The sequence below is a fragment of the Triturus cristatus genome, chromosome 3_2 (assembly GCF_964204655.1).
Source record: "Triturus cristatus chromosome 3_2, aTriCri1.1, whole genome shotgun sequence".
In the NCBI taxonomy this organism is placed as follows: domain Eukaryota; kingdom Metazoa; phylum Chordata; class Amphibia; order Caudata; family Salamandridae; genus Triturus; species Triturus cristatus.
This window is the reverse complement of record NC_140584.1, coordinates 345,619,269-345,644,258: the sequence shown is the minus strand read 5'-3', so window position 1 is coordinate 345,644,258 and position 24,990 is coordinate 345,619,269. Positions and strand designations below refer to the sequence as shown.

Sequence of the window (24,990 nt, the reverse complement as noted above, 5' to 3'; positions counted from 1 at the left end):
CGCTACACTGCGGTCTGTCACTTGCATTTACATTTTTTGCCCGATTTATTATTTAATGCTCAGTAAATGTCCAGATAGAGTGCTTTCGCCTTGGTTATGTATAATAATAGACCTTCAGTTTTAGTTGTCCTTCTGAAGACTTGAACCGGAACAAATATCCACATGGCCACTCCTTCACTCACATTTATCATTGAGTAGCCTTCAGATTAGATACAACAGTCCTAGCTGAGCATCCTCTGTAGATGAGATTTTGTTTCTTCTTTTAGGGACAAGTGATGTAGTCTTTGTTTATACATGAGTTGTAAATCTTCAGTGTGTCCAAGTCATGCAGTAGTAACTTTTCAGTGTTACTTTTTGCATGTAAATAAGTATGAAAGAATAGGAAGCTCTAGAAGGGGCTCCACATGCTTTGGGGGGGACGGGGGCTGTCTACTGGCTGGGGTGAAAACCTGTCAGCTCTCTCACTGTAATAATGCTGTAATATCAATCCACATTTATCTGATGATCACATGTAGATTACATTGTATACTATCTGTGAAAGTTTTGCATAAGCTGTGACTGCTTTTCCAAGGAAGGTAGACTTCCAAGGCCTGAGCAGTCTGCCTGCGGACTGAGGACTGATAACTGTAGCGGGCATGGCTCTCCTGCGTTCATGCTCGAGACTAGAGCAATCTCACTGGCACAAGACTTTGGTTCCCTTCATGTCGTAGATTTGAGTGTCTGCCACAGCGTTTCCTGATGGTGCTGTGGGGTCAATGAGGTCTCGATCACTGGGCCTTAGTCTTCTGACCTGTACATAATACTGTTGCAAAATTATAACAATAGTATACCTCTTTGGCCCCTGATGACTTCATTTATTGGGTGGACATCTGGAGGCTGCGTCATCAGCTGGTGGCCATGCTAAGAAGAGTATGTACACACTGACTGACCCCAGTTTAGATCCAGCAGTGCAGAGTTCCCACAACACCATTGCACCCCCTCTGTTTTTGCACAGTCAAGCTCGCCAGAATTAACAATAAAAGCGCTAGAGTTGGGCTGCCCAGTCTTTGAAACTGCATTGTGAAAAAACAAAATAGCAAACAAATTGACTTCCACATTGAGTTAAATGTAACTAGACTCTTTATCTAGAACTGTCGAACCCTGCATAGTCACCTTGCAGGTCATTGGAGAGTGAGTCCTTAGTAGGTGCCGGATGGAAAATAAGTTATTTTGATTCCGTCCTTCAGCTCATATGAAGTTGACACAATTCAGTAAGAATCTGGTTTGTAATCTGTTCCTTTCTGAAAATCATGACCAAGAAAGCTATTCGACATGTCAGCATTTTAAGGGTTAAATGAACTGTCTAGGACTGTAAAGGTATACATGCTGCCAAGGAGTTGAAAGATCAGACACATTTGTTTTGGAGCATTATTCAAACAATGATTCCTACGTGTACTCCTCTAGTCTTTGAGGCGTACTAAACTGGAAGGAGGAGCAACAATTTTTGGATAATGAGGGCGATCTTGATAAAGAAACTGTATCAAGGTCTAAACAAAATAGCAAAGGTAACCAAGATTCCACTTTAGGTTAGAAAGTCAGCACCACCAAACAATCACTCCACAAGCAAAATGGACCGAGCAAACTTTACTCCAAGCCCTTACTCCAGCCCCATAGGTGTACACAAAACACGAGACAGTTCGGACCCGAAATAATACCTTTGACACTGATGGAATATCCATCTCGAAAGACTACTGCCACTCTCATCCGGTGCTGCATTAGGAACCAACAGGGCCTTGACACCAAAAACATTCTCCACACTGAAAAGAGTCAGAGAACACAATTAATGGTATCTCCACTGTAATATGTGAAGATACAGTAAAAATAGAGTTGATAGGATTAGACTCTAACATGAATTTATTTAGCCTTGAGTTCAAGTCTAAGAATGATTTGTTTAGGACCACTTGCACAGCTACAGCAATCAGCCCCCCATCAGTCTGCCACCTTCAGATAAGACAGGTGCCATTCAAAAACATTACTTTCGAGAAAGCAGTTTCACCAAATTTATGTAATGCCCACATTCCTAAGGGTACTAAACTATCTGAATCAGAAATACAATCTTTTGTTTTGCCAAACACCACATGACACAACTCTACATTCTCCATCGAAGCCACCACTTCACAGACACAAATGAAGCATATCATACCCAACCGTGCATGGACTTTATTCCACATTCTGAGGATGTATTGTACACATTTTACTTTCAGTTGGACAATAATGAATCTCTAGGGCAATACACCATTATAGAATAGTCTTCAGATGAAACCTGAGCACATTCTGCTGCAATCCAATTTCGAGCATTACTGCATGGTGTACCCATGGTTGTAGTGCAAATGAAAATCTTCCTTATTGACCAGCCCATTACTTTAAAATGTAGAAATGGGGCCTTAATAACTTTGCATCCAATTTTGAAAATGTAAGAAAATCTGCAAGAACATATTTCTGACTCAAAGCCCACTTCCTAGATGTACATTATTTAAAGTATATGTAACATAAGGTCTGCGGGCTACCTAAAGTTGTCTGTAGCAAGGTCTAAAAAAAAGTACTGCACCCTACAGTTGATCTGCAAGTTCTCAGTATCTTCTTGCAAACCATTCACTTCAAGTTGACAATGTTGCAGAAAGTGATACCTCATTTGCCAAACGTTGACTTTGACTTACTAGTGGCATTAAAACTCTGTGGCACACTTTCATATGCTGATACCTCCAAGTTATCACTAGTACCTTCGCCGTATGGTAGATGCATATTATTATCAATTGACCATTTAATTCATCTGCATAAGCTCCCAGAGTGTTTACAAACTGCTTGGCTGTGGTAGCAACTCGTCTCCACCACCAAGGAGTGAATGTATTTACAGCATGTTGTGTTGCAGACTCAATGCTGTGTGTCCTTCCCGCATCTAGAGGTTAGGTTTGGAACTACTTGTTTTTTTTTTTTTGTTTGTTTTTTTTTGTTACAGTTGAAAACATTTGAGAGTAGACATGGAAGTGTCTGAGTGCAGACCCACACATCACAACTTAACTGTTGAATTATCAGATTATTTTTCCCTTGATGAGATTCGTACTGTGAAGCATTAGCTCCTGTATTTCTCATTGCTTAATGGAACTTCACAGAAGGCATGGTTAAGAGTAAAAATCTGCAAACTGGCTTTTTATATTTAACTCACTCCTGCTGGCTTTATCTGTGGGTAATACCAAGGAAGAAAGCCAGCTGCAGTACAAAATTCCAGACCACGTTGATGTCCTGGGAACATGGATTTCAAAGTGATAAGGTAATGTAAACTACCACTGGAGAGTGGATGAAACAAAGCCGCCTTTAGCAGTCTGCTTCAGTGAGTATAGATAGACACTCTGCACCAAGCCCCACAATGGCAAACTTACACTTGGGGATTCGATGCTAACTCGCTTCGAGAACAGTTGACTTTGGTACTTGGTGGGAGTCCTTCCCTGTGCATCAAACGCCACAATGTAAGCCATATGAGCCAAGATGCTATGCTGATTGCCTTAGATGCTAGGGAGACTCCTGCTGAGGACATCCCACAATGGCACTCATTTTAGCCAAGGTTTCATGCCAGTTGACTTTCATAAACGGATATTTACTTGCACAGTATATTTTAAAAGCCATTTAAGCCTAGGTCCCACATGGACCAACAGCTTAACAATGCAGAACACTGCTATGGTGCCCAACTAAATTGACTGCCATACAAATGTACTACCAACAGATTACACCAAATCTCCACTACAGCAGCCGATCTTGCTACTAGAAAGCTGGCACCCTAGCAGACTGAATCAGCCTAGATCACTGGGTATATCACTTATGTTAACTGACATTGGTAGCTCCAAAACATCAGTCTGACTCATTGAGTATAGGTTCTCCTCCTTAGTGCAAAGAAACAATGTCCTAAGCACCAAGTACATATATTCAGTCCTACTGTATATATGAGGTTTGGCCTATATGTTCCCCTCCAAAACCTGTAATACCACAGTGAGACCAACTTGGACCTTACCTTTCTTATTGGCACTCCCTTTCATCTATTGCACAGCTGTGCCCTAAATCTGCTAACCCAAAAGACTATTTTCCAAATCTCAATAACATCAGTACGTTGCATGAGTGAACTTCAAGCTGTAAATCCAGCTGCCTTATACCACCACAAACTGGAGCTGAAGACCAGAGCAGATTTTCCCTCGACAGTTAGAACTCTTTCAAGTTGGACTATTCATCACTTTTCTTTCACCCTCCCCCCACCACTTAAAAGAGGAGGAGAGACTCCATTGTTTAGACCTCAACACAGCTCTGTTTTGAGATCAAGCATACCAAAGACCATTGGATGGATGATCAGCTTTTGCGGGGGTTCTCTGGGGCAAGAAAAGGCAAGACAGTGCACAAGGAGGACCTTATCAAGGCGACTAGTCCTGTGCATCAAGATATGCTACACGATGGCGAACAAGCAGCCTCCAGAAGGGGGGGGGGCGGGGGGGGGGGGGGAGGGGAGAGCTCATTCCACAATGGATAACACTGCTACCATCATCCTGGCACACAGTGTACCTGTCCCAGATATGTGTCAGCCCGAGGATCAGGGCTGCCAGGCCTTATAGGAAAGGTATTTTGGCCAGTCTTTCATGCAATACCTTTTGGCCTATAATTTCACAGAACCACCAGCTTGGGAAGTACTGCTTTGATATCTATTCTAATGGTGAAGAATCTGCATTTTGAAGTACCCATCCTTAGAACAAGTTACTTACCTTCAGTAACGCTCTTTCTAAAGGACAGTCTATCTAGCTACAGATTCCTCGCCACACTACATCCTCCCTGTTCAATGGAATTGCTCAATTGCCGTCTCACAAGCTTCCAAAATGGAGATCTGCCCGCTGGCACATTACTTTTGGGTTCTGCATCTGATGGAGCACACTTTGCCTAGGAAGAAACGGACATCCATGCGCTTAGGTGGTGCCTATATACGACTCTGGTTTTAATTTCTCGGACAAAGCAGCATGACACTACCTGCTGGTATGCAGGAGCAGTGCTGAAAAATCTTCTGTCTCCAGTCTAGCACCTAGGGGTATTCTGAAGGTGAGGAATTTGTGATTAGATTGAGTATCTACTAGAAAGAGGTTTACTAAAGGCAAGTAATTTGTTCATCTAAATTATTTCAGCCCGATCTCTAACCTACCCATCATTGTGATAGTCCTGGACAACTGCATCATAATCCAGCTCAAGTTGCTCATAGCTGCGATTCCTCACCATGATGAGATTAGTTATGCTTTAGAATGGATTAGTGTAAGACAGCAGCATTTTAAAAAATAGTACTTTTTAAATTTTGGACAAAGTCTACTTAAATATTTAGACCCGTCGGCAGCATTTGACATTGTAAAGCACTCCATGCTACTCAGAATTTTTAATGACAGAATAGATCAGAGAGGGAAAGTTCTAAGTTGATTCTAATCTTAATTAGAGAATCGGTACCAAAATGTAAACCTGGCCAGCAAAGACAAGGTCTCCCGCAGTGATCTGTTCTCACCCGTATCTCTTCACAGGTTATATGGAGCCATTTGCTTCCTCCTTCGAATATTCAAAATTGCTTACCACATTTGTTGATGACACCCAACTCTATTTTAATATCTCCTCCACAAAAGACACCTAAATTGTTGCACACATTTTGACTTATATCGACACCCGGATGACCAAACATCGCCTAAACTTTAACGCTCTTAAAACCTGAGTTTCTTCTGAAGTCTATCACAGATTGCACCAACACGTGCAAACATAGCTTAGTGCATGCTCGGTGCTACAACTCAATCCTGTTGTTGTGGAATGTACCAAATCGCTACGGTTTGACAAAAAAATTGAAACCTGCGAGCTGATTGAACTTATTGACAAATGGCAGAGCGGCAACTTTTTCTCCTTCCAAGTACAAAATCATTCATCCGAGATCATGTTTTAAACAAATGATACATGTTCTGGTGCTAAATTGTTGTACACTCAGAGGGAAGACTGACAACTAGCACAATGAAGTTTGAGTGTATCAAATCCTCATCACAGTGAACCTGCTACATATTGAAGCTAGTGTGAATTGCGAATAAAGCACTTCACCCTGGAGCCTCATTATATCTAGCCCATGAACTGACCATCTCAGGCGGACAGTGACTGCTTTGGAGCCCAGCTCTCTAAAGTTTCTGCTTTCAGAGGCTCAAACACACTTAAACAGTCTTTCCCCAGGGGTGCCTGTAAGGGTCTGAAACCTCATACCAGCAGACACCGTTCTTATGTCACAGTAACTAAAGCATCTTTATTTTTTAATTGTTCTACTTCTACTCTATATTCTGTTTGTCTCTTTTATTGACTAGATGCCCTTATATTGTAACTCCTGTGGGATCACACGACTCGATGTATTGGGTGTTATTTCTCTTCCATATTTTCCATGCAATTGTTCTCATAGAAATTCTCACATCTATACTTGTATCCTTTAACAGTTTATTTAACCTTTTAAAGCTCAGTTACAATGATTAGGTCTAGTCCACGCTATAGAAAACCACTAATGAATAAATAAAAATCTTGTTAAAGTAAAATATGACTTGGCTTTCTTTCTCTCGTTTCAGGCAGTCTTTATCCTCGCTGAGTGGCCCTTTGCAAGTAGTACCAGACATTGATGATCATGTGGCAAATCCTGAAAACTCTCAAGAGGTAAGTGTCCAAATTGAGATGTTTTGGCATGCCTATCCCATGAGAACTGTTTATATGGATGTGTGATTTACCAGTAATGTGGCTCGGCTGCCTAGGTTGACATTGCATGGGTTTTTGGGTTTTGTTGCTAGACCAAACTTAGAGAGGTTTGAATTTGATGCCTCTCCAGTCATTAGGGTTTTAGTGTTTTGCAGATGGTTTCAGGATCAGGCTGTTAAACACAACACTCTGCTGCAAGACCTTTTAAAAGGGTTCCTCTAAATCCTACTGGTTCTAGAACACATGAATTCCTTGTTTTGAAATATGAAGCTCATTTCAGTGCTACTGTATTTAATCATGTTTTTCGCTCTGATAGTTCACATTGTGTTTTTTGCTTTCTGATACAGACTCCTAACCACAGATCCCTCACCATAGAATATACCCCTGGCGTCTGACTGCTTCCAGAAAATCTTGAGTGGTAGCTTGGTGCACCAGTAGATAGCGTTGATTGGCTTTGCATCATCCATGTCTGAAGTGATGTCACGGTGCCCACCCCAGCACGCTGACATCAGTTTTTCTTTCCGCACCAACAATGCAGACCCAGAAATCTATCCCGGTTATTTTTTTACCAACTTTTTGCAAATTGTTTGTTGCCTCTTTTTTGAGCAGTTGCTCCCAGTGTGCTTGGGACACTTATCTTTCTAAACCTACTGGGTTTAAGCCTTGTGGTGAATTTCACTAACAAATGTCAGTGTCTCACATTCACTTTGTCTGGCTCTGGTGTCTGTGGCCGAGTCATGACTCCAAGACCTGCGGCGAGTTCAACTTCGTGGCACCCACCAGGTGTTTTTAGAGCAGACAATGAAGCTCCTGGCGATGCGGCATAAGAAGACTCCATTCCGTTCTCGATCCCAGTCCCGTTATCGGTCAAAGAAGCATGAGAAAAAGAATTTAAACTGTTCTTTGACTTTGCCCTCCAAACATCATCCCTCTTGGCCTCTTTATTACACTCCTGCAGAGCAGGCATCAGGGCCTGCTCCATGCAACCCCAAATTTTCCAGAGCTGAAGCGATGCCCGCCCAATTAAGAGTTGCAAGCCATCTTTGGGCCAGCAACTCCCTCTGAAATGCCTTCAGGCCCCAAGGACCATGGCTGGTTCTGCCCCCGACGAACGCTCTGCCCTCTGGATCTGATCCTGAATCTGGACAGACGCAGACATAGTTGCCTTACCCTGGTGGCCCCAGTTTACAATGAGTAGCCCTTCCTGTTCCCAAACTCCGAGCCAACACCGCTCAATGTGTCATAGCAGCCACTGTTCAGACCCTACCAACCCCTGGGCTTCCCGCCACCTGATGACCCTTTTCTCCCTGCAGGGGGAGATGAGAAGGAATATTTTGGTTCTATGGAGGAGGACCCTGATCCAGCTGAGAACTGGTATGACGAGATTGGTGATGCCAGTGGGCTGGACACTTCCCCAGACTCTGGCATGATTTCCCCTCCAGGCCCGGTTTTGTGATGTTCAGGGCATCTGAAGTCCTTGACCTATAGTTGCCGGCAGTCATATTAAAGGCTAACATCTTGACTGAGGTGTTCCACCCGGGAGAGGGCTCAGCTGAGCCCCTACTCCCTTTTAATGAAGTCCTCACTGACTTTCTCCTGGGGGCCTAGGCCAAACCTTGAACAGGGGCTCCTGTGCACTGCATGATTGCTTGATGCCATCGTCCCACTCCTGGTGAGCATGGTAGGGAAGGCCTCAACCTCTAAGGTTAACCCAGATACATTCCTGCCCACTCCACTGGACAGGTAATCATAGAGCCTGGAAATCTTTGAAAAGTGCATCTTTTCGTCCACTAGCCTAGCCTGACAATTGGTGAATACCGCATACCTCTTGGTCTGTTACTCCCATGCCTTGTGAGACTCTGTAGCACAGCAGCCTACCATGCTTCCCGAGGAGGGTTGTGCCATCATTAATTAAGCCTGTGTGGATGGTCCGGATGCAGCTAATTTCGCCATTACTTGTGAGTTCGGACACCACTTACAACGTAGGCAGCGCCATGTCTTCCACAGTCTGGCTACATCTCTATACCTGATTGCAATTCACTTGGTATTAGGCGGGACATTGCAATTCACTTGGTATTAGGCGGGATGTCCAGGCTTCATTCCTTGACATGCCTTTCAACAGCTCCTGTCTATGTGGGGAGAGTCACTGCCAGATGTCTCGGGCTTTCCTTATCTGCCCAATCTCCGCAGCAATCCTTTTGTCCCTACCACGGCCATTGCAGCTTTAGGTGTTGCTCTACCAACCATACCTGCCAGTACAACAGCCTGCCCAGTCCTTTCATGGACGTGGCTGCGGATTCCACAAAGGATGCAGTAGCCAGGTAAAGCGAGCTGTTCTATCCCCTACCCCTCCAGCCGCTGCAGCTTTTAAGCCCCTTTAGCATTCCCTTTGTCCAACAACTTTCCCATTGGTGGCAAGATCAGCCACCACCTGCACCAATGGTTTGCCATCACATCCAACAAGTGGGTGCTTCAGATTGCGCGGAAGGGGTTCGTCCCCCAGTTCATGGACACCCCTCCGACTTTACCGCCATCCCAAGAACAACTTTTCTTGCCCCATCTGAAAATGCAAGCTCTTTTGGCCATCAAGAGGGTACCTGCGTTGGAAACAGGTCGTGGTTGCTTTTCCTGCTACTTTCTAGTGCCAAAATATCCCGAAAGACTTTGTCCTATCCTAGATCTGCTCCCTCTTAATGCCGTTCTACAGAAAGAGAAGTTCAGAATGCTCATCTTGGCTCAGATCTCGTCTGCCCTGAAGACTAGATTGGCAGAGTTGGAATTGCATCCCTGTTCTGCGGGCCCACAGATGTTACCTGCAGTTCACAGTGGGCCATGAGCACTTTCAGTTGTCTTTGCTCCCATTTAGCCTCACCAGCACCCATTAGGTGTTCACAAGAGTGATGACAGTGATTATAGCTCATCTTCAAAGGTTGAGAGTTATAGCTTACCCTACCTTGACAACTGGCTGCTCAAGGCAGGCTCGCCTCAAGCAGTCTTCACCCACCTCCAGGCTACGCCAAACCTTTTTCACTCACTGAAATTTACTAGCATCGCATTGAAGTCACACCTGACTCTTTCTCAAGCGCTCCCTTTCATCTGAGCCTTTCTAGATACAAAGCAAGTCTGCGCCTATTTTCCAGAGTGGAGAGTCAAGGATATTTGGGCTATGATTTTGATGTTTCGGCCTCAATCCTCTATTTCAGTGAGACTGACTCTGATCCTACTGGGTCCTAAGGCCTCCTGCATGCTGCTGGTAAAGCACACCAGTTTGGTACCAGCAGGCTCTGGATTTGGATCTGAAGTAGTGGACGTAGCACCAGGGGGACCTCCCCGACCTGGTACAGATTTCGAGGAGACTGAATGACCTGCAGTGGTGGCTAATAAACAAATATTAGTACATCTGCAGACCCCTCTCCCTTCCCTTCAAAGGGAGGCTGTTTCAGGTGTTAGAAGACAACACTGCCGCCATGTGGTATTGTGACAAGCAGAGAGGGGTAGGGTCGTGAGCCCTGTCCCAGGAGGCTCCTCATCTCTAAACTTGGCTGGAACACCAAGACCTTTTCCAGCTGGCAGAACACCTGGCATGCATTTTGAGCACCAGGGCAGACAAACTCAGCCATTGATGTCTTGCAGATCACGAATGGCATCTACACACGGAAGTGGCACAAGGTCTCTTCCTAGAACGGGAGAACCTTGGCTCGATCTATTCGCCCCTGCCGAGAATACGCAATGTCGGCACTTCTCAGCGGTGTTAGTTTTCAAAGCGGCTATTGGAGATGCATTCCATTTAAAATGGAACTCTGGACTCCTGTACTCTTGCTAACAATGCCACTCCTGCTTTGAGTTCTGAAAAAGACCAGGCCAAATTTACCCTAGTGGCTCCAAATTGGGCACAGATTATGGTATCCCAAACTCCTGAGCATAAGAATTGGTTGTCCGATTAGGCTGCCCCTTTGGGAGGATCTCTAATCACAGCAACAGGGCAGGGTTCTGAACCGGTTTACACTCCACCTTCATGCATGGAGATTGCGCAGTGGCAGATGATAGATTGTGGTCTCCCTCGTGATGTCAGTGGTGTCATCCTGGCAGTCAGGTGTCCCTCCACCAAAACTGTATCCGTCTGCCATTGGGATAAGTTTGTGGCCTGGTGCTCCTTCTGTCTTGTGGACCCCCTTTCTGCACCACTGTCTATCTTTGGCCCGGCAACGCCTTGCTCTCTGCACTGTTATGGGTTACTTGTTGGCTATTTCGGCTTTTCTGCAGTTGCCGTACCAATCTTTCCTATTCAGGTCACCTATTGTGACTCATTTTCTGAAAGGTTTACAGCACTTATTCTTCTTACCCTGTTTGTGATGCCCCAGTGGGACCTGAATCTGGTCCTCACATTTCTGTTGTGTTCTCCCTTCAAACCGCTAAACAGCTGCCCTCTGCGGCACTGGACTCTAAAAACTGTTTACTTGGTGGCCATTACACCAACAGCTGCAAACTCTATCAGTCCATCCTCCTTATACCAGCTTTTTCCCTGACAAGCAGGTTCTTAGGACACATGCATCTTTCCTGCAGAAAGTTGTCACCTTTTGCCCACCTTTGTTGCCCCTCCTCATTCTTCCAAGGAAGAAGAGACTCATCACCTGGACCCTAAGAGGACTTTCGGTCTGCACTGATCACACTAAAGACCATTTGGTGGATAGTCAGCTCTTCATCAGGTTCACTGAATCGAAATATCAAGGCTGTGTAGAAGCAAAATCTTGATGTATTGTACTATGCATTAAGATCTACATCACTAGCCAAGTAGCAGCCCCCTGGTCCATTTAACAAGGGCCAAGGCTGCTACTTCTGCATTTGCCCGCTGGGAACCTGTCCTGGCCATCTGCCAAGCCACTGCATTGGCGTCACTCCACACGTTCACGAACCCCTACTGCTTCGATAGGTCTGTCTATACTGAAATTTTGCTCACTCGAACCTCCAGGACTTTCTGGTTTGGGCTAGTTCACAGACACTCCTCCAAAGAGGTGTTGCTTGGATATCTAGTCTAAAGGGAGGACTCTGCAGTTAGAAGTCAATATCAGGAGAACAATTCACTTACCTTTGTTAATGTTTTTTTCTGGTAGAGGGACTGTCCAACCACAGATTCCTCACCGACCCTCACATCCTCCGCGCTTTGCAAACTGTGCTCTTAACCCTAAAGTTCCCATGAGACTCTGCACACTAGTCAAAACAGTGTTATATATGTTGCACTGCGTTTTTTGCACAGAAATAGTAACTAAGAAGCTGGTATCAGCTTGCTGGGGTGGAGCTTATATGGGCATTGCAATGTCCCTTCCAAAGCTGTCATTCGACCCCTCCCACTGGCGTGCTCACTCATTTCCGGAGCCAGAGTGACATGTGGGGAATATTCTAAAGTGAGGAATATGTGGTTGGATGGAGTCTCTACCAGAAAAGGCGTTACGGAAGGTAAGCAACTTGTTCTTTTAGAGCAAAACTTTCATCTGTTGCCATTGAGGTTGGAGAATATATCAGCTGTGTTGCCTTTGAAGGCTATCTTCTTTAGTGGTCTGCTCCACTCTGATATGACTATTGTAGCTGAATTAGGGGAGATGTCTGGAGAATTTTGTCTGCAAAAATCAATCCACTCGTATTTTTAGTCAACTTTTTCAATCAGACGTCCACTTTCCCCATTGTAAATGTAGCTTGTTATTCTCCCTCTGGTACTTCCTTTTCCCATTTTAGGAAGAAATAACCAAGCTTATATCCTCTCCAGACTGTCCAGTGCATTTTAGCCTATCTGGCTGGTATAGAGACTGAGATTGCATTTGTAAATGTTTGTAAACTCAAATTTTGCAGCGTGAATCTTTCTGGATTCACTATGCTGTGCATTATTCCGCGATCTTGTGGTTGGGTCCGGATTCGTAGTCTTTCTTTTTTTTTTTTTTTTGTAGCCCAGGTGGGCGGCGACGACCCACCATTTGGTGCACCTCTCGTGACGTCGTCGTGCTTCCTGCGGAAGTCCCACCTTTGGGGCGCCATCTTCAGATTCTTTTTTCCGCCGTTGGGTCTGGATCGTCATCGGGAAGCTCCAGAATTACAATCGAAGGAAGAAGGAAAAGCGAGTTTCGTCGATAACTAACTACGAAGACATCACAGGAAAGGAATATATTACATCAGGAGCGCGAAGAAGGAAGTTTTGCGCCTTTTTTCTTCGACGCCCTTGGAGAATGCGCACTCAGAGGCCCTGAGCGCAATGGACAAGACACCATTCAAGTTCTGCCCTAACTGCCACCACAAGTTCGCGCAGAAGGACCAGCATCCGGTCTGCAACCTCTGCCTACCGGTCGACCACCAGAGCAAGGACTGCAACACCTGCTCAGCCTTCGCGCCGAAGACACTCCGGGTGAGAGAACGACAGAGAAGAGCCAACGCCAGCATGGATGGCAAGGGTAAGGCCCCGTCGCTCTACGATCTGGGCCTCTCCACAGACGATGAGGACAACGTCGCCGAGGGACCCGAAAACTTCACGGTCGTAGAGACCGACAAGAAAAATGAAGACGAGGTAAGAGAATCGTCGAGCTCAAAACATCCGAAAATACCTCGAAAACCCAAGGGTGACACTCAAATCTGAGTCAAAGTCCACGAAGGGAGCCCCGGCGCCGAAAACTTCGACGACCAAGGGGGGAACCATGGACAAGAGGCAGAGCGGATACTTCGAAAAGGACTCCCTGGAGCCGAAAGACGCCGAAAGGCAAGGATCGTCGAAGACAACCCATGAAACGGGGCGCTCGATGCAGAAGGACCGGTCGGCGTCGACGCATGTTCCGTCGAAGAGGCCCGCGGTCGACGCCGAAAGCATCTCCGAGATGGAGAAGAAGAAGAGGCGGCTCGAGGCCGAAATGGAGAACATCCTTCAAAGGAAGAAGGAGTTCGACGTCAAGATGAAGGAATTCAAAATTCCAACGGCTACACCGACGAACGTCGTCGAAATCGAGGACGAATTAGACACTGAGGGGCTGCAGAGAGATCTCGACGAGGAAGACGAGACCTATTATGAAGGCGAAGCAGAGGAAGAAGACCAGCAGTCGTTCTACAGCTCGGTGCCATCAACCAGCCACGCCATCGAATGGCAGGATCTCGACACCGAAAACCCCGAGGAGCCCGTAGATACGTACCCTTCGAGGCCTTCGCCACCCGACGACATCGGGGTGTACAATATGGTGGTCAGGAGCGCAGCGACAGCCTTCGGCGTGAAACTGGACGAGGAGAGGCCGAAAGCCGATTTCCTCCTCGAGACCCTGCTCCCCATCCAGACGAGGAGCCAATTCCTTCCCATGCTACAAAGTGTGATGAATCAGGGGAGAGAGGCCTTCAAGGAACCAGCGACTTGCCGTTCGATCACGCCCAGGACAGAGAAGAAATATAAGCACTCTTCTCTGGACCCCCCTTACCACAAGGGTAGTATCACTGCCGACTCCATCATAGCTTCCACGGCCAGGAGAAGGGCCAACGTGCCAGCAACTTCGGGGCCACCACCTGATAAAGAAAGCAGGAGGATAGACCTCACAGGAAGAAAGGTCGAGAGGAACGCTGCAATGCACTGGCGCATGGCGAATTCCAATGCACTTCTCAATAGGCACCAGTACCAGCACTGGGATGAGATGGGGGAGCTAGTAAAGCACCTCCCCGAAGAATACCGCCAAAGAGCCTCCCACCTGGTGGATGAAGGTAAAAACATCGCCAACTCTTGTATAAAGACGGCGTTGGACGGGGCAGAGACTTCGGCAAGACTAATGGCCATAGGGGTCACCGAGAGAAGACATGCATGGCTAAGAATCTCGGGATTCAAACCGGAGATGCAGAACAACATCCTTAGCACCCCCTTCAACGGAGAGACACTGTTCGGAGCAACAGTAGACGAGAAACTCACCCAGCTGAAAAAAGAAAACGAAACGGTGAGGTCCCTGGGGGCCCTACAGCAAAGGGGGATGAGGAGAGGCAACCCCTCTAGGAGACCCTACGGTTGGGGAGGAAGCCAGCAGGGAGCGTCGCACCAGACGTTCCAGCAGGGTCAACAGGGTGATAGTCACGGACAACAAGGCCAACAGAAGCAAAACTGGCAGTACCAACCTCGGGCCAGTCCTTTCGCGGGAGAGGGAACGGACGTGGCCAGAGAAGAAGAGGTGGTGACCAACCCTCATCAAAGTGACTCAGCACGCAGGAGGACGCCTACCCTCGACATGCCCCCAAGGGTGAGGCGCAGTACAGTAACATCAGGGGGGAGAGAAAAATCAAAAGCCTACGAGCATCCAACACCAGTAGGCGGAAGACTGAGGTTCTAACTTCAGGAGTGGCGGCGTATAACCACAGACAAGTGGATACTGAACGTCATGCAGTACGGATACTGCGTGGATTTGGAGAAAAAACCTCCAAACAAAAGACCAAAGGGAAGGCAGAGATCGGCTCAAGAACTGGCCCTACTCAGAGAAGAAACCCTGAAGCTTCTAGAAAAAAGAGCCATAGAGGCTGTGCCGTTCAGAGAACGCAACAAGGGGGTCTACTCTAACTACTTCGTGGTCCCGAAAGTAGACGGAAACCTCAGACCCATCCTGGACCTGAGATACCTAAACAAGTTCATCAGAACGCAGAAGTTCAAAATGACTTTGCTGCAGGAGGTGCTGCCCCAAATAAGAGACGGGAACTTCATGGTCACCGTGGACCTCAAGGATGCCTACCTGCACATCCCAATAAACAGAAGGCACAAGGGACTTCTAAGGTTCAACATCGACCAGGAACACTACCAGTTCACAACCCTGGCCTTCGGGCTAAAATCGGCGCCAAGGGTTTTTACAAAATGCCTGTCGGCGGTTGCGGCCCACCTACGAAGGCAGGGGATCCATGTCTACCCCTACCTAGACGACTGGCTGGTCAAGGCAAACACACGCGAGAAGTGCGAGAGACACGCAAAACGCGTGACAGACACTCTGACGAACCTGGGGTTCTCGATACACTGGGGGAAGTCATCGCTGGAACCAGAGCAGGTGAAGATTTTCCTGGGAGCAAAAATCAACACCCTGAACAGCACAGTAGTGCCCAGCGACAGGAGGACAGATGCCCTACTGAAGGAGACGCGTCTCTACCAGAAGGGGCGAGCTCTGACACTGAGGTCAGTGAGCAAGATGATGGGGATGATGGCGTCGTGTATCCAGCTGGTGCCGAATGTACGCCTGCACATGAGACCATTCCAAGAATGGCTACAACAGCAATGGTCACAAGCAAACGGAAGTTGTGAGGATCTAGTGGTTGTTACGCACGCAGTGCAGGAGGAGATGACTTGGTGGAACAGAGACAACATGACAGCAGGGAGAATCCTGACACCACCAAACCCAACAATGACCATTACCACGGACGCATCGCAAAAGGGATGGGGAGCGCACATGGACAACCTCAGAGTGAGGGGTCTGTGGGCTCCAGCAGATGCGGTACGCCATATCAATTACCTCGAATTGAAAACCATCCTGCTAGCCCTGAAGGCATTCCAGAGGCACCTGTACAACCAGAGGGTGTTGGTTCAAACAGACAACACCACGGCAATGTTCTACATCAACAAGCAGGGGGGGACACAGTCGTTCCCTCTCTCCTCTCTGGCACAGGAGATTTGGAGATGGGCCATACCTCTCAGGATAGATCTACTGGCAATTCACCTTCCAGGAAAGGACAATGTGGAGGCAGACTGGCTAAGCAGGCAGACCTCGGCATCGCACGAGTGGGAGCTCAATGGCCAGGAAACGGAGAAGCTTTTCCAGAGACGGGGAACTCCCACAATAGACCTGTTTGCAACACGCCAAAATGCAAAATGCCAAAGCTTCACGTCCAGGCAGCCAGATCAGCAATCCCAGGGAAATGCCCTATGGATAAGCTGGTCGAGGACATTTGCCTACGCCTTTCCACCGATACCCCTGTTGCACAGAGTGCTCGACAAGTACAGAACCAGCAACATGACTCTGATCCTAGTGGCTCCGCAGTGGGCAAGACAGACATGGTTCTCACAAATTCAAGAAATGGCACAGGGCAATCCCCACAGGTTCGAGAGAAAAAGGGATCTGCTCTCCATGCAAAACGGAGAGATCCTGCATCCGGAGCCGGAGAGCCTCAACCTGGCGGCATGGCTCCTGAAGACCTAGAGTTTGCGCACCTTAAATTGCCTCCTAGCACTATGCGGGTGCTACGGGAGGCAAGGAAACCAACTACACGAAAATGCTACAGCGCCAAATGGCAGAGATTTACTGTGTGGTGCAGGAAGAAGGGCCTGCAAAACAGAATGACAAGAGACTCAACAGTACTGAGGTACCTCACACACCTTCTAAAGAGTAACCTCTGCTCGAGCTCCCTAAGGGTACACCTAGCGGCGATCGTTGCCTACACCAGAGGTGAGAAGGGTGGAAGTTTCTTCACTTCGCAGGTGGTGAAGAGATTCATGGAAGGAGCCAAAAGAATTGCCCCTCCGAAAAGGTTGCCGCCGCCGGCATGGAATCTAAACGTGGTTCTGACGGAGCTCATGAAGGCACCGTTTGAACCCATTCACAAGGCCACACTGCAAATGTTGACGATGAAAACGGCCTTTCTGGTGGCCATAACCTCACTACGCAGGGTGAGCGAGCTTCTAGCACTAACACTACAGGAACCCTACATTCAGATTCACAAGGACAGGGTAGTCCTGAGGACAGACCCACACTTCATGCCCAAGGTGGTGTCGGCGTTCCACATGAATCAGAGTATTCAGATACCTAGTTTCTTCCAAAACCCGACTTCAAACGCAGAAAAGGCTCTGCACACCCTCGACGCTAGAAGAGCGGTGATGCACTACATTGAGAGAACCAAGGAACTCGGGAAATCAAAGCAGTTGTTTGTGTCCTTTGCTACTAGCTTCATGGGTAGACCAGTGACTAAGGGCACCATCGCTAGATCGATTGCCCTCACTATTCAATTCTGCCACAGACAGGCTGGACAGGAACTAGCGGAGGGGCCTCAGGCACACTCCACAAGGAAGAAGGGGGCCACCGTTGCCTTCCTGGCGAACACGCCCATCCAGGACATATGTCTGGCGGCAACTTGGGCATCTGTGCACACGTTCACGAAACACTACTGTGTGGACATTCAGATGAACAAGGAAGCACAGGTTGGACAGAAGGTGCTTCAACACATTTTCAACGACCAACGCTCATCTACCACCCAGCCACCACAAAATTAGGGAAAAACCGCTACAAAGTCTATGCACAGCATAGTGAATCCAGAAAGATTCACGCTGCAAAACGAATAGTTTCTTACCTGTCGGTGTAGTTTTGCAGCTTGAAGATCTTTCTGGATTCACTAGCGAACCCACCCACCTCCGCCAGGAAGATGAGGCTTGAGGAAGAGGGGGTGAAGTGGAAAACATCAGGAGAAATAATAACGTACAGAAAATAAACTGAAGGACTAATCAATCGCCTAGGGTTTAAAAAAAAAAAAGAAAAAAGAACCCGAAGATGGCGCCCCAAAGGTGGGAAAAAAGAACGACTACGAATCCGGACCCAACCACTAGATCGCGGAATAATGCACAGCATAGTGAATCCAGAAAGATCTTCAAGCTGCAAAACTACACCGACAGGTAAGAAACTATTCGGTACTGCGTTTTGAGACTTGAGTTTTAAACCCAGTAGAGAAATACCCTTCATCAAATGTATAACTGATTTTTGAACAGTTTACTGGAAAAATATCTTTTGCCTAGCAAATGCGAACTAGCAATTGCATGTAGCATTTTTAAATGTTTAATGTAAATGATAGGCGAGGTGTCACCAGTTATTACTTTGAGCTGGTGGTTGCAGGTGGGGCCCAATGGCACTCATTTTTCCACTTAAAACTTTGTCCTAGAGCAAACCAATCCAAAAGGGGAGGAGGAAGCGAAAGAAGGAAAAGCAGCGACAAAGTGAGAAGTCATGCATGAAAAAGAACCTACCAGAGTGAGATGAAAGGCCAGGGAGTGTCTAGTGGTGAACTAAGGATGCATGATTTGGAATCAAGGCTACACAGCCTTGGTATTTGGCACCCAAACCTTCAGTAGCATTGGCTGAGAGTTTCTGAGCAAAACTTTGTTCGCTGGCACTTATTATTCTACAAATTTAGCACTGGATGCCACACAAACTGACCTGCTGTAGTTGTCCATTTTGTTGTCCTTAAACTTTGAAACCGAATTCTGTACTTGAACAATCCAGACTTATTGCCTAACTTTCGGTTTTGTACCAATGTGGTTGGGCAGTACTTCCTACTTGCGAATGCTGCTTTTATTGCTGTAATCCAGTGTAAGGCTTTTGAAGAAGCTTGGTGTTGAGTAAGGAAGTGCTGGGGCTCGTACTTGTCTAGTCATTATTGGGGGTTTGCGCAACTCGCAGAGTTTCACTCCGTGGAGTTTCTCCAAAACTCTGCGAGGTTCAGCGAGTGGCAAAGTTGTGGTAAGTTGCGCAGATTTTTAGTGCCTGGAGCTTGTCCCATGCTGTAAAATCAGCACGAACAGCAGTGTACCAGAGGGAGCTGCTTCTTTCTGCCACTCCAATAGATTATCTACTTGAGAAGCAGCTTTCTCACTGCGAGCAGTAACTTTCTCACTGCGAGCAGTAGAGACTTGCCATGACCGTCTTGTTGAGAAATCCTGCCGGGAGGCGGCCTGCAGTTGATTTTCTCACTTGTGCTCACTTACTTACCGTTGGCGAACCGCACACGAGAAAAAAACGTAGCTACACAGCAGTTGGCGGGGTTTTTCCATAACTCTGCACTCCAAGCAGAGTTGGGCCGAACTCTGACGTATGAGCAGTGTTTCCTGCCTACCCCTAGTCGTTATTTCAGAATATTCTGTTTGGAGTCTGGATCTGGATTTGTTGATGTAATTCTAGCAGTAAGGCTTGTTATGTTATTGTGTTTTATTTTAAACTGTGCTGATAGCACATTAGACTCCCTGGCACCAAGACTGAATGCATTGACCAATGGGCAAAGCCCTCCTAAACAGGAATGTTTTCAAAAATCTCCTGAAGATGACTTGATCCTTGATAAGCCGAAAAGGCTCTTTTGCCCCGTTTCTTTCTGATGATTCTCAGTGGTACAAGGCTAGAAGCAGTGGCTGACTGATTTTTCCATAGATGGCTTTATGGTAAATACACAAGGATTTAAGAGACCTGTATCTCATTGGGCAGCCATTGAAATTGGACGAGATGATGGTGAAACCAGCAGGCAACAGGAAATTCTTAGCATCACTCTGCCTTCGAATTTTTGATAACCTAAAGCCTTTTCAGTTTACCTTTTGGTAATGCCACTAATGCTCTAATTAGTATTAACATTTGCTCATCTGGTAAGAAAAGTAGTAATCTGAAAGAGACACGTTAGTGATGAATTCCCTACCTTAGAATATCCCCAGGCGTCAGACTGGATCCGGAAAGTTTTGCTAGCAGTTCCCCTGCGCGTCAGTAGGTAGCGTCGTGCGGCTCCGCTGGCGTCGTAAGCGCCGAGATGACGTCACGGAGACTACTTAGGCGCCACCCATGCGTGCTGACATCAGTTTTCTTTTTCCGCTCCAGAGAGCGCAGATCCCGTTAGAGCACGTACCTTAGTCACTTTTTGACTACCCTTTTTGAGACTTTTGTCTCCTGTACAATTTTTGTTTCCTTGGTGCACATAGGGATGCCTGGATTTAAGTCCTGTGGGGCCTGCCGTCGCAATATGTCGGTGGGATGGGGAGGCCACTTGGGAGAGGTGGAGATCAGAAGCCTCTGGTCTCCGGCGGAGTCCCGGCTCCATATCAATCTGTTGGAGCTTCAGACGATCCGGCTTGCGCTGAAGGCAATCCTTCCCTTTGTCTGGGGAAGTGTGGTGCAGGTGTTAACGGACAACACCACTGCCATGTGGTATTGCAACAAACAGGGCGGGTGGGGTCCTGGACCCTATGTCAGGAGGCTCTGCGCCTCTGGACAGGGCTGGAACATCAAGGCATCGCCTTGATGGTTCAACACCTGGCAGGTTCTCTGAACGCCAGGGCGGACGAACTCAGCCGCTGGTGCTTGATGGATCACGAATGCCGTGATCACGAATGGCGTCTTCACTCGGAAGTGGTGCAAGGTCTCTTTCAGCAGTGGGGAGAGCCTTGGTTAGATCTATTCGCCACCGAAGAGAACGCGCAATGTCTTCAGTTCTGCGCATTGGAATTTCCAAGGCGGCACTCACTAGGTGACGCTTTTTGTCGCGAGTGGAGTTGCGGTCTATTGTATGCCTTTCCGCCTATACCACTTCTGCCCAGAGTGCTGAAGAAGATTCGGCGCGACGGGCCCAAGTCATCCTTGTGGCACCGGATTGGGCACGAAGATCCTGGTATCCCGAGCTACTCAGCATGGCGACCGATCCCCCGATCTGACGCCTCTTCGGGAGGATCTTCTGTCGCAGCAGCAGGGGACAGTCTTCCACCCGAACCTGTCCAGTCCATGCGTGGAGATTGAGCGGCGACAGTTGACAACTTTTGATCTTCCTCCCGAAATCTGTGATGTCATTCTGGCTGCCAGGCGTCCCTCCACTAAGACGGTATACGCCTGCCGGTGGAACAAGTTTGTGGCATGGTGCACAGCTAAGGCTGTGGATCCCCTTTCTGCCCCTCTTTCCGAGGTCCTTCTGTTCCTTCTTTCTTTGGCCCAGCAGGGCTCTGCTCTGGGCACTATCAAAGGTCATCTTTCGGCCATCTCCGCCTTTTTACAGCTTCCAGATCAACCTTCTCTTTTTAAGTCCACGGTTGTTAACCGTTTCCTAAAAGGCATTACGCACACGTTTCCTCCCGTGCCGTTCATAATGCCTCAGTGGGACTTAAACTTTCTCTTGACATATCTGATGTGCACTCGCTTAGATTCCCCCTTCATACTTGTCCTTTGCGTCTTCTCATTCTTAAGACCGCTTTCCTGGTAGCTATCACCTCTGCCAGAAGAGTGAGTGAGCTCCAGGCTCTTTCTTCCAAACCTCCTTTCCTTTCTGTTCATCCGTACAAGGTGGTTTTAAGGACCCGTCCTTTTTTTTGCCAAAAGTTGTCACGCCCTTCAACATCGAGCAGACCATCACTTTGCCCACCTTCTTTCCGCATCCTTCGAAAGAGGAAGAGAGGCTCCACCGTCTGGACCCAAAACGTGCGCTCTCGTTCTATCTGAAACGCACACCGCAGTTCCGGGTGGATGACCAGCTCTTTGTTGGCTACGTGGGCGCCAAAAAAGGCTGGGCCGTGCACAAACTAACCATCTCTTGGTGGATCGTTCTGTGCAATACTCGTTGGCTAAGAAGTAGCCTCCTGTGGGGCTGCGTGCCCATTCTACCAGGGCGACAGCAACCACTGCTGCTTTGGGACGCGGCGTTCCGTTGCAGGATATTTGTCAGGCAGCTACGTGGGCCTCGCTGCACAAGTTTACCAAGCATTACTGCCTTGACAGTCCAGGCGGAGAGACTGCTTCTTTGGCCGTTCTGTTCTCCGTGACTTTCTGGTGTAATCTATTCGCAGACGCACCACCGGGGTTGGTATTGCTGGGGTATCTATTCTAAGGCAAGGAATGTATCACTAACGTGCCTCATTCAGATACACACGTTACTACTTGTGTAACGATATATCTGTAAGAGACATTAGTTAGTGATAGATTCCTTACCGCCCCACCCATCCTCCCCGTTCTGCGAATTGATTTCTAGGGTTAAGGTCATCCCTTTCAGGGCCCTAGTTTCTTGGCACCAGTGGTCAGTTTCTTGCATGGCTCTGTGTTCCTGGCACAGAGTCGTGTACAGAACGGACGTCAGCGACGGACGCGGAGCCGCACGACGCGCAGGGGTACTGCTAGCAAAACTTTCCGGATCCAGTCTGACGCCTGGGGATAGTCTAAGGTAAGGAATCTATCACGAACTAATGTCTCTTACAGATATATCGTTACACAAGTAGTAACTTGTGCTTTTATGCAAAACTCCTAAATGCAGAACATAGGATATAGACGGTTTCACCATTTGTCTGGCAATCTAATTTATTGTCACAAATGAAGTCGGGGTCTGGACATTTTCCAAGTGGCTTGGCCTCCGATCTTGCGACCATATAGATCTTTCTTTCCATACGATGAGAACCTCCATCTTCTCGGATTTAAGACAATCTGCTCTCATCCAGGAGATAACTTCCTTGATTTAAGTGTTACAATGTAACCTTGTAAAGCTGTAGCACCACTCAAATGAAAAATATTGTGAGCGTTTCTATATCGTGCGCATGGGCATAGACTCCATTGATAGATTTTTTTTTTAGCAGTCTGGTTCAGACATGTCAAAGTGAGCTCTGGTTCGACACCATGTGGTCTTCTCACCAGGCTTTCAGGTCTGCTCCTCGTCAGTTCTTCAAAACAACTTCGTAGTTATCCACGGAGTATTCTTTCCACTCCATGTCAGTCAACAGCTTCCCAACTCTGGTGGCTTGAGTCGTGAATGGTCGTCGTAATGGAAAGGACTCCGTTTTGGTTCTGTCTCTTGCCACATGAAGTACCTGAGAACCGATCTCCACGAGGTTTGCTACCTTTTCTTGTCTACAGATCACCATGAATATTCCTGTTCGGCATGGCTTGCGTTCCGGAACAAGACCACCATTTGGAACCGGCGTACTCGTCGAATTGCCTCAGCCTCCATGGCGCATAGAAGAGAGGATGAAGATATCCCGGACCTTCTTCGGTTAGCGAGATGAGTCGGATGTTGAGCAACTGTATGCTCCAGGTGCCAAAGTTAAGGGGGCTTTTTCACCAAAAAGCGTAGACTCCGAGGCGGATGTCGAAACAGAAGAGTATCCACTAGGCCAGCATCCACTAAAGATCAGAGTGAGTGTTTGACACCCCTTCTTCTCACCAAATGGAGCCACCAGCCCCAAGCTCCCTTGCCGCCTCTGAGGATACCGGTGCACCACTGTCGTCTGCCAGTGGTTGACAGTCATTCCGAGCAGGACCCGGCACCTGTTCCACACACGGTGCCAAAGTCCTTGTGGAAGCCTCGAGCATCAACTGCTGCTTTTGAATGACTGGGTTACCTCTCCACTGCCTCCTGCTAGACCTTCTCCACCACCCTCTCCTTCTGCTTTGCTACATGTGGATTCTCCACAGCACTCAGAAAAGGAGTTCATCATGCCTCGGAATTGGTACAGTCCAGGCTACCCTATGACCCTCCTCATCATCACACGCCCAGACACCTGGGATGATTATGACGCAGAACCCCCAGTGAACACTGACCCAGAACTGTACCCCGCAAGACCTTCACCCCCAGATGAAGTCACCGCTTGCCATGAGGTACTTTATTGGCTGCTACTTTCCACAATGTGCAGATGCATGTGCCACATGAGGAGGAGGATTTCCTCATGGAAACCCTCTCCTCCACCCAATGCTAGCTAAAGTACCTTACCATGCTCAAAGGAGTTCTCAAACCAGCTATTAATATGTTTAAGGGTCAAGTTAAAGCGAGGGTGGTTACACCTATGGTCGATATCAAATTTACAGCCTCCCCTAATGACCCACCATACATACAATTCCAGTTACCACCTGACTCTCTAGTTGTGCATATAGCTAGGAAACTAGCACACTGGGCACAGATGATACCCACCCCTTTTTGGCTCCTTTCGATGCTCCCAATTCCATGGAGCAGCAAAAACTTCCACCACGGAAACCTCCTCCACCTTCACAAGGACCACGCAGCAAACTCCTTCCCCGTGCTACTACTGGAGAGGTTTACAGGGGTACTTATGGTAAGGGTGGAGGAAAGGAAGCAGCTTCAAAAGGGGCTACCCCTCCAAAACAGTGACACTCAACCTCCCCCCAATCACATAACATCTGTTGGGGGAAGGTTGCTGGGGTTTGTCAGAAATCCCCTCCAACAATTGGTTTCTTGACATTATACAGGAGGTACATTGTCTGGAATTCGCTCAAGCACCACCAACCATTCCTTCCACCTCCCCCAGACCCATCCTTGATCTCTGGCCCCTCAACAGATACGTTTTCTTAGAGCACTTTCACATGGTAAATCTACAAAAGTCATAGCACTACTCCAGAAAGGGGTCTTCATGACCGCCCTCGATCTTAAGGATGCCTGCTTCCACATATCCATCTACCTGGCGCATCGAAGATACCTGCAGTTTGTGGTGAGTAGACAACATTACTAGTTCAAAGTACTTCCATTAGGAGTTACCACAGA

The 24,990-nt window shown here is 47.6% G+C and overlaps 1 protein-coding gene across 1 annotated transcript in view; it reads left to right on the top strand.

The window, feature by feature from the left end:
* The window catches only part of STK40 (serine/threonine kinase 40), a 353,634-nt gene that overhangs the window by 306,242 nt on the left and 22,402 nt on the right, over positions 1-24,990 (top strand). The window contains exon 11 of the mRNA XM_085647845.1: positions 6,633-6,717. Coding sequence (XP_085503971.1) covers positions 6,633-6,717 — 85 coding nt within the window. The remainder of the gene's footprint in view (positions 1-6,632; positions 6,718-24,990) is intronic.